Source organism: Phocoena sinus, chromosome 7 (assembly GCF_008692025.1).
Source record: "Phocoena sinus isolate mPhoSin1 chromosome 7, mPhoSin1.pri, whole genome shotgun sequence".
Classification (NCBI taxonomy): domain Eukaryota; kingdom Metazoa; phylum Chordata; class Mammalia; order Artiodactyla; family Phocoenidae; genus Phocoena; species Phocoena sinus.
In genome coordinates, this window is record NC_045769.1 from 16,670,471 (window position 1) to 16,681,099 (window position 10,629).

Below are 10,629 nucleotides of genomic sequence, written 5' to 3' on the forward strand. Positions count from 1 at the left end.
CAGTCCTCTTGACATTGGGAGAGGAGACCCAAAGCAGTATGGCTTCTCTACTGTTCTTCCAGGAAGAAGTGAAATAGGAACTATATGAGGTCAGGTTGGCATCTAGACCTCCACTGGCTGTGCTTTCTTTCATACTATGAGGGTCCTCTTGTCCTTTGGTGCCCTTCGTTCCTGCCACAGATGCCTACCGAGCATCTTTTGGGTACTGGGTAGTAGCCTCTAACCTTGTTGGGTCACGCACATGCCCCATTCTTTGGAGAATTTGCTTCAGTTAAGGAGTACTGGAGGGTCTTTCCATGAGTTTCATTTTTTTTTCCTTCTTTTTTTTTTAATTTAATTTTTATTTTATATTGGAGTATAGTTGACTTACAATGCTGTGTTAGTTTCAGGTGTACAGCAAAGCGATTCAGTTATACATGTACATATATCCACTGTTTTTCAGATTCTTTTCCCACAGAGGTTATTACAGAATACTGAGTAGAGTTCCCTGTGCTATACAGCAGGTCCTTGTTGGTTACCTGTTTTATATACAGTAGTGTGTATGTGTTAATCCCAGCCTCCTAACTTATCCCTCCCCCACCCCTTTCCCCTTTGGTAACCATAAGTTTGTTTTTGAAGTCTGTGAGTCTGTTTCTGTTTTATAAATAAGTTCATTTGTATCATTTTTTTTAGATTGCACATATAAGCGATATCATATGGTATTTGTCTTTCTCTGACTTACTTCACTTAGTGTGATAATCTCTAGGTCCATCAATATTGCTGCAAATGGTATTATTTTATTCTCTTTATGGCTACGTAATATTCCACTGTGTGTGTGTGTGTGTGTGTGTGTGTGTGTGCATATATATATATATATATATGTATATATATATACACACACCACATCTTCTTTATCCGTTTCTCTATCGATGGACATTTAAGGTTGCTTCCATGTCTTGGCTATTGTAAATAGTGCTGCAATGAACGTTGGGTGCCTGTATCTTTTCAAAGTGTGGTTTTTCCGGATACATGCCCAGGAGTGTTCCTGTCCTGCTCCAGTAGCCCCTGTACCAAACTGGGTCAGCCAAGGAGGATTTACCTAGATGTCAATGGTGAGACTTGGAAGTCACCTTGACTGACTCATTATCAGAAAGTGACCTACTAAAAAAATAGGCTTTTCATCCATCAAGCCCATTAGCCTTAGGTACTTCTATTTTAATCCCGGAATTTCTTCTTAAAACACGTGAATTTAAATGACTCTGTTCATTCCTAGAAGCAAATAGCCTAACTTTTTTGACTGGACAAATTTTTAACTCTTCCATTTTTATCACTTTTAAAGAAAAGCTTGGCTGATTTTAATGACCTTTCTCCCCCCTTGGTTTTATCCTTATAGAGCAAGGAATGTTAAATTTGATGCTGTCAAATCATGACAGTTTAGTAAAAACCTTTTTGCAACATTAGTTGTGAAAACTTTTCTGTTCAGAAGGAATGTGAAATTTGTTTTTTAAACTTCTCCAAGAATTTCTGTTTTATCACCGCTTTTGCTGAAGTCGGGGAGTTCTCGATATTCATGTTAAAAGTTGACAAATGTTGGGGAGGTTCGCTTGCTTTTAAAATAAATTATTTTTTTTCCTTCTGTAAAGCTGTGGGATATTCTGTTTTCAGTCCCCACAGTCCAATTCAAATAAGGTAGCATTATAGTGTTATCTTGTGAGTAAAAAGAGAATGTTACCTTGCACACATTGAATAATTAAAAGTTTTGCTTTCTTACAATTAACAGCTTAAGACTTGAGGTATTTTTCTAAACATTGAACATAGTCAAAGCAGAACGTTTTTAAAAAGAGAGTGTGTCAATTCTAAGATGTCCTAACATGTTAACGTAACGTACGGTGTTGGAGTGGATTTGTTACATCTTAGCAGGTATCTCTGCAAATGAAATATTCAGTTGAGAACTGAGGAAAAGGTGGAATATGAAATTCATTCAGAGATGGCTTTCTGAATCTTAATTTTTACACATTGTCTGAGTTAGAGTCCAGGCCAATGGAAAGACCAAAAAAAGGCTTTCTGTGTGTCTAAAATAATATCCAGTAGCAGTAAAAGTGGAACTCCACTGCTTCCAGGAAGTCATGCACATTGAAAGAGAGATGTGAGGACAACAGGAATTTGTATTGTTTCTCAGGGTGTGGAGCCAGACTCTGGCATCCAGACTGCTTGGATTCCAAAACCAACCGAGATGTTGACAGTGGGAAGTTCACTCTGTGTTTCTTTATAACTCAGTTCCTCCACCTGTAAATTAGCGATAATGACACTCTAACAATAACACCTTTCCTAACACATGGTGTTGTTGTGTATATGAACTAATCCTTTGTAGAACACACTGAACTTCACAGAAGAAAGGAGTACTCTTCCTCCAAGGTTTCCCAAGTGTTATTCACCTATCTTTCACTTGTGAACCCAAACGTTTTTTTGCAGCAGGCCAGAGCGGGGTGAAATGAAGTGCAGCAGTAGGGAGCTATCCAGATGAAGCTTCTTCACTTTCAGTGGATGTATGAGGGTTTGCGGGGTAGATGTGTATCTATACAGAAGGTGGTAGACCTATCAAATCACTCCTGTATTATTTAACCTTAAAATGTATGAAATTGTTATTTTATAATTGGGAAGAATGAAATGTACAAGTGAGACTCCATTGCAATGAAAAGAACTGGATGATAAAGACACTTTGATGTCTTCATGACTGACTCAAAGGAACAAAGCTTTTGTTTATTTAGTCACCATGAAAGTCACATCTTTCACTCCTGATCCCACACAGACCACATGCTTTGTCTGGTCTCTGTTCAAGCAATTCCTCACGATAAAGGGGTTACTTGAATTCAAGGAAGAAAAGGTTTATTTTTCTCCCTTTTATTCTGACATCAACTAGATATAAGCCTCCACATTCCCACACTTTTTTCATATACGCACTGAGTATCCAAATAGCCCACTGAATATTACAAATATATTTATATCCAGGCATTTAGTGAAGAAGGGAGTTGGCAGACACAAACAGGACAAACGTGTTTTTGAGATGACCCTTTCTCCTCTAAGTAGCAAAAGAAAATCACCTTCAAAAAGTGTGTATATCCATATGGAGTTGGTTATTCTCCTTCAGAGTCTCTAAGGTCAAATTTGTGTTCACTTTGTCTTTCATGTGAATACATGTCTGTCTGATGGAATCCCTGCACGTTCAGGTTTAAAATACTATGTTCGATAGAGTACTGATTTCCAGAGAAGAAAGAGTTGGAAAAATAGATCTGATCCTTTTTCTTTAATTTTTTTTCATAATTGTCAAAAATGAATGATGTTTACAAGTGACTACCTGAAGACCTTGGTAGTTATGTCCTTACCCACATTTATAATTTTAAGTTGCTTAAGAAGTAATGTCTTTCTCAATATTTTATACAAAAATTTTATTACTTTCTCCAGGTAGACTAAAGTATTTTCTACAAGTCTAAGTAATGGTCATTTACCTCCAAGAAACTAAATTTGATGTATCTCCCTCACACAATAAACAACGCACATATACAAAACGAGCAGATAAATTGGTTTGATAAAATAAGGAAAATTATCTGTAATAAGATGCACTTTGGTCTGAATTTTTGCTCTACACTTGAGGCCACCAACTGCCAAACACGCCACTGTGGTGGAAGATATAGTCCAAGAGCAACCTTGATGGAAAGTTATCAAAAGGAAAGAAGAGGAGTTGCTTCTTTTGGCTTGAGTTGATTATTTGATGAATGAGAGGACCGTGGTTCCTTTGCATGGTGCCAGCCTTGTTAGAATCTAGGCTGATGGGGCGGCTGCGACTGTCTCTTGGTGGACTTCAGTCCCCAAGACCTCCCTCACTGTGCCCATGGCCCCGGGTTCCCTCTCTCTACCTGTTACATGCAGATTGCACGGATCCTTTACTAATTAGATAGTCCCATTCGTTAGAAGTTACTTTCTCTTTACGAAAAACATCCAATGCTTTTTATTTCGTAGCTGGCATTTTTTCAATCATATTGTTGAATATTGGTGGATTGGGATGTTTCCAGATGTGTCCCTAAAATACACAATTTCCCTCTTTGGAACAACTGACTTTTTAGAGTAGTACAATTTGCATCCTTTCAGCAGCTCTAAGCCCTTCTTGCACAAATGAACCATAACAGTTCAGAATTTTTATTTCAAAGAAAGGCTGTTTCCATGGTGGGTAAAGTTTGGCTGTTCACTCAGACTGTATGGATTCTAATCCCAGCTCTGCTACTTCAGAACGTATGAACACAGGCAGGTTTTTTAACCTCTCTGTGTTTCCATATCCTCATCCATATAATAGGGATATGAATAGTATCTTACTCTGAGTTATAATAATGAAGCTGTTAGTAAACATTTTTATTATTATAGTTATCATTTTTTTCAGAGGAGGAAAGTAAGAATCTATGATATTCTCCCTGGACTCCTTACCGAGCCATCCTGCCTTCTCTGTACTTATACGGGTTGACAACTGGCTGGCGAGATAGGTTGATGTTTTGTCTGAAGTCTTGTTCTTTTCTCTCCAGGGAGTACATTCTGCTATCTTGGCCTCACAGCCCTTCCTTTTGATTACAAAGCCCACAGAAGCAAACAGAACACACCCTCCTCAGTTCCTCCTAAACGTGTTTCTTCTGCTTCTACTATGCCAGTTCTGGAGCAAAGACGCTGATGAAACAACACTCATTCCTGAAAAGAATACATTTCTGACTTTCAAATCCCCTTTCCCGGTGAAAGGAATGGCAAACATTCAAGCTTCAGCATCTGTTCTCCAATTGCACTGAGGAATGTCCTGTCTGGCAGCACCAGCTCTGCAGAGCCCCTGTTCCCCAGCTCCTTTGGTTTTATTTATATGTATTTCCATAGCTCATTTCTGTAGGTCCCTGCTGCACTGGTGTGGCAGCAAGTGACCGAAGGCTACAGGTTTTACCATGGACACCAGGTCCGGTGCCACCACACAAAACAAAGCCAGTTCCCGTGAGCTGCCTACGATATGCATTGCTGAAGTAACGTTTTACCCAGGGTGTGCCATCGCAGTGATATAAATATATTTTTTTCCTAGACTAAATATGAGCTGACTATCTCTTTTGATGTGTGTACATAGGTGTGTGTGTGTGTGTACGCGTGTGTACGTGTGTGTGAGTATATAACCTCATGCTTAGAACTGCCTGTGAATGTTGCGGAATGCTACACGCGGAGAGGTCTGGTCTGCCACCAGTTCTGAGATGAAGAGCCACGTGAGATAGTGGGCCTGGAAACCGTGCCCCATCCCCTTAGAAGGACAACCCGGAAGTGTTAAATGTCCTGTATCTATAAGTGTATTTTGTAGCAGCCACGCTAACCTTAGTAAGTCATCCTACAGCTTTGGACAGAGGCATTTTCACCTTAGCGGTGGAGTGATTTTAGAATATAAATCCATTCAGGTGACAACCCATCATCAAAATCACGAATTCTGATTGAACTCCTCATCTGAATCACCAGTTCCTTGGTGGAGGGAGAGAAGGGGATGGAATTTGTCTAGTAACCCCAAATGGAATACAAGTAGCCTTTGTTTTCCTGCATAAATGGACGTGTTGAATGCGAACAAATATATGCAACTCATATACTTTTGGAGATGAACGTAGACGCGTGTGTCGGCTTTGAGATGATGTGTCCTGGATTAATACTTTGTCTCCCAATATCACAGAAAAATACATGCCAGTGACTCTTGAGGTTAGCATAGTAGGGATGAAATGACCTCAAGCAACTTCAGGTTCCCAATTTACACGGAAAGTTCGACTGTTATGAATATGCAGCTAACTTCTGTGGCCCTCAAAAGTGCATCAGCCTTCCGGAATCTGAGGTCCAGTGTGTGAAGATTCAGTTTTGATCTGATAATGTATACCAAAATCCAGCCAACGTACTGCCAATTTTCATAATCGGAGTGGCTGCCTTGCTTATTCTAAGCTATGGTTGCAGAAACTGTGGCCATTTATATAAGCTATAACATCAAATCAGGGAAAAATGGGGGAAAAAAAAAAAGATTCCAAACCTTATATTGTTGGATAAGTAGAGAAAATCATCAAGAAATATTTATCACATTCTGACAGGGTGTATGGCATTGTATTCTCATAACTATGCCAGAGTGACAAAGTTAATTCACCCCTTTTTGGGGACTTTAATATATTTCTAAAGGGATGTGCCTATGCATTGATGCCTGAAAAAATATGTATAAAGAAATGAGGTTGAATCTCTGAGTGGGTTTTCTTTCCCCGGAGGTCAGGGCAGGAGACCAACTTCAGGTGCTGTATTTAGCCCCAGGAATGAATGCTGCCCTAGTGAGCTCAGATGCGAAGACATACTCAGATGCTAAATCATTAGGCAGCATTAAGCTGTTCCCCTGCACCAAATCAAGTAGCTTCACCATGTGTTCGCTGGCCCCCAAATTATTTTTAACAATCTTAAGAATGAAATGTTTTGGTGTGTTTTAAAAAGTTATTTTAAAGAAAAGTTATGCTCACTACACTGCTGGTGTGTGTTTTCGAGACCTCTTGTATTCAATCTGTGAAGGATATGTGTATTAATCCATACACACTTATAGCCTCAATATTTGTCTGAAGACACTTAAATTCTGACAAGTAAAAGAAAGTTCTAGAAGCAATATTTTCACTTCTTTAACATTCTCCAAACAACATCAAGCATTGGTACACACTGAAGAGTGCATTTATTTTTTGTATCACTCCAAGCATGTTGGAATATGCAAGGACTGTGGTTAAAATTAGAATGTATAAGGCATATTATAATTTAGTTCATACTGAAGAAGAAATTAACAGAACAATGCTTGGTTCAGACATGTTCCAAAATTTGAGCGATCTCTTGAGTTAGACATAGAGATTTTTCTATTTTGTTTTAATTTGTCAAGGTATTTTTTTTCCCTTCATGAACTTTAGGTACACATAACTTATGTCATTTATTTATGGTCTTTTATACCTAGTTTGTAAAATTGTAAAATAGCAAACTAAATGCAAAGAGTTTGCATTTGAAAATAATAAAGTAGTTGCCGTATACAAACGTGGAATCTAGTTGTCTCTTTTCAACAACTTCTGCCACATGCATCGTGTTTCTAAATTAATCGCTTGTTGTCATTTGGTTAGAACACAAAATCTTCAATTCTAATTTTGCTTATTTAGAGAATGAAAAGCGTTGATTTCTAAATGGTCCTCGCCCTTGAGAACAACATATTAGCAAATCTAACTTAGATTCCGTGAGATCCTGTATCCCACTGTAATTAAGACTGAACTTTGGTTAGAATTCAGTCTCCACCTCTTACTCATCATACAATCTAGGGCAAGTTTCTTAATTTCCCTGTGCCCGTTTCTTTGTAGAATGGCAATTACAATGCCAAGAGCTTTTATGAAGACTATATCCAAATGTTAGTACAATGTCTAGCATCTAGCCAGAACTCAACAAACAGTAGCTCTTCTGAGGATACAAGCTGTCTTTAACATTCCCAATTCTACACCCACTCTAACACCGTTGCTACTGATCCAAGTGGCTAGCTACGCGTCCCTACCATGAGCTTTTAATCCAGGATCCATGGACCCTTGACGATACACCACTGGAGCTCCAAGGTGTCGAAAAGTTTTCTTAAAACATGGTGCAGTTGTTAATGATTATAGGTGTGGTTTGATGGGGAGAAAGTTAATAAATGTTATCAAATCTTAAATTGGTGTAGGATACGAAAATATTAAAGGCCACAGTTTTAAGAATGGATGCTCTCCACATTATTTCATTCAATAAGCTACCATTGGCTAAGCCTTTGTCAATTGGAAATCAGACTCGAAGACTTACTATAATAAATTAAAGCACTTAAGTGCAGCTAGCTTCAGAGAATGGGGCATGCCTTTTAGTGTTACCAGGGACATTTTAAAACATGGGCCTTGAAATGAATCTGGGTTACATCTGGTTATTTCGTGTTTATTTCTTACTGAAACACCTCTCTAGAATCAGCTATATTGATATGTAGAGTAGTTGACAATGTATTTGTGATTGGAAAGAGACTAGGCTTGACATTTTCTCCCCGATTTGTTCAGCGAGATGGAAAAGCAACTGTGATTCTCCAGAGAAATAACTAATAGGAGATGTATCTCTATCTATATATGGAGATATAAAGATATAAGTATATAAAGACACTCTTTATGAGGAAATGGCTCACAAACTTATGGAGAGTGAAAAGTTCCACAGTCTGCAAACTGGATACCCAGGAAGGCCAGAGGTATAATTCAGCCCAAGTCCAAAGGCCTGAGAACCAGTCAAGCCAATGGTAAATCCTTACCCAAGGGCAGGAGAAAATGAGATGAAATGTCTCAGCTCAAACAGTGAGGCAGGGGAAAAGGGGCGGGGTGGGGATTCCTCCATCTATATCCTAACATACTGGATGATGCGGACCCACAGTGGGGAGGGCAAGCTGCTGAGTCCTCTGACTCAAACGCTAATCTCAACTGAAAACACCCTCACAGGCACACCCAGAAATGATGTTTAACCTGGGCACCCCATGGCCTATCCGTTTGACACATAAAATTAACCATCACGTTGTCGGTATTTTCCTCTACATTTTCTAGAATGAGCTGGTAGAGTGGTGTCAAAATTGCCACATGTAATCTTCATAATTATGAGATTTATTTCAGTGCAGTGCAAGCTAGCTTCTGACCCTATATTCTCAGCGGTGAAAACACTAAAGTTTTATTTCCAGCTCACATCACAGCCTGGAGAAGATTCAGAGGATCTTCCTGGCAACTTTCCAAGCAGTGACTCAGGAATCCAAGCTCTTCCCCTCCCTTGTGAGGCTGCCACGTGTGGTGTCCAAGGCAACATGTAATGGGAAGAGAATGTGGAAGATTGTCTTGAGGCTTTAAGGCCAGGCTTGGAAAGGGCTTATATTCCTACTTCCCTTCTTCGTTGACCAGAACCCAATCACACGGGCCTAACCTGTTTGAAGGCTGGGAAGTGTGCACAGGAAAAAGAACTAAAATGATTATAGTAGTTAGCCAGGCTCTATCACAAGTACAGCAGCCCCGTGCACCTAGGGGAGGTCAGGGAAAGCTTCCAGTAGAAGTGAAGTGCATCTGTAAGCTTTGCCTGATCTCCCATAAACGTGTCCCGTGGTCATTTCCCAGAGATGCAGCAAGCGTCAGCAGACTTGTTACAACACTTGCATTGTCATCCGTGTCTATCTAGATGCTTTAGGGATTGCATTTTCCTTTCTGCATCACAGATCTCTACACTTTGGCTACACACAACCTTCAGTTAATACACAAAAGTACCTGCCTCTTAGGGTTTAAATTGCCTTAGCCACTCAGTTTCCCTAGGAGGAAAGGGGGGTAGGGAGCATAGAATAAATCCTAATGCAAGCAACAGATTTAAGGTGTTATTTTTTCCTCCAAATAAAGACACAACTAGAGTGTGTAAAACCACACCACCTTAACCCCTTGATGCCTATCAGATGGACATAACCCTGAAGACTTATTCTGAGACATCTTCAGAGTTAGAGACAAAGTGCAGGCTTAGAGGATTTCATTCCTCTAAACATTTGTGAACACTTAACGGCATGCCTGCCATGTACTAAACTCTATTTAAATACAACAGCCTGTGACAGAAGCACTCTTACACCCATTTTATAGATGAAAACACTAAGGCATAAGTTGATTAGACAGCTAGTCCCAGGCCACCTTGCTAATAAGTGTTGGAATTTGGGATTTAAAGACAAGTAGTTGGACTCCAGAGATTGCTTGTCGCCTCTACTCCCACTGCCATACCATGTGATGAACCCGGGTTGCTCCCTTCTATCTTATTAATCAATTTGTCCGATGCGTACGTTCCAGTTTGATGATGATGTTACACGCCATTGTGAGCAGTATATCCATCAGTGCATTCTTCCCTAAACACGACTTGCCTATTCTGGTGCCAGATGGCTTACTTTTGACAGATTTGTCATGTTAAATTATTTTTGATAAACTCTACTGAAACAAACTATACCTTAAGCACAATGTTCACCTACACACTTTGTTTTGTGAGAATTAATTTTCAAAGTCTACTTTTCACTAAAAGCAGAGTGTAAGCTATTATTGCTAAGATACCACCTGTGATACATAGCGGGGGAGGAAGTGGTGATTTTCTTTAACTATCATTTTCATGTTCTAAGCATAAAAACCATGGACAGCGTTTCTCAAATGCCATTCTTCATTTGATGATGACCTGTGACAAAGAGGCTAGTTATTAACCAAATAGAAAAAAAAGATGGGTCCAAAGACGAGAGAAAAATTAACCAAAGTAAAGACTGAGCATGATGGAATAAAAAAGTGCACAGATTTGATGTGGACCCTGCCTTGGCTACTCACTATCTGTGTGACCTTGGGCAAATCACTTAACTGCCCTGAAACTCAGTTTACTCATCTTTAAAATGGGAGCCTACTTTGTCAGGGTCTTGTGAGAATTCAGTCATCAATTCTAAGGAAAGCCAGAGCTGCAAATATGGATGTCTACACAGGCCAGTTAGACCACGTGAATAAGCCATGTTGTCCCAATGTGACACAATAGAGAGTAGGTATTTAGATAAAACATTAGGTTGAT

At 39.4% G+C, this 10,629-nt stretch overlaps 1 protein-coding gene across 2 annotated transcripts in view; it reads left to right on the forward strand.

The window, feature by feature from the left end:
* The window catches only part of EPHA4 (EPH receptor A4), a 143,671-nt gene extending 136,609 nt beyond the window's left edge, over positions 1-7,062 (forward strand). The window contains exon 18 of one of the 2 annotated variants that reach the window (XR_004350708.1): positions 4,551-5,085. Coding sequence is in view for 1 of the 2 variants with exons in the window: in XM_032637335.1 (XP_032493226.1) it covers positions 4,551-4,593 (43 nt within the window). In the remaining variant the exon portion in view is untranslated. Of the gene's footprint in view, positions 1-4,550 lie in introns of both variants that reach the window. The other variant, XM_032637335.1, reaches the window with a different exon arrangement.
* The last annotated feature ends 3,567 nt before the right edge of the window (positions 7,063-10,629 follow it).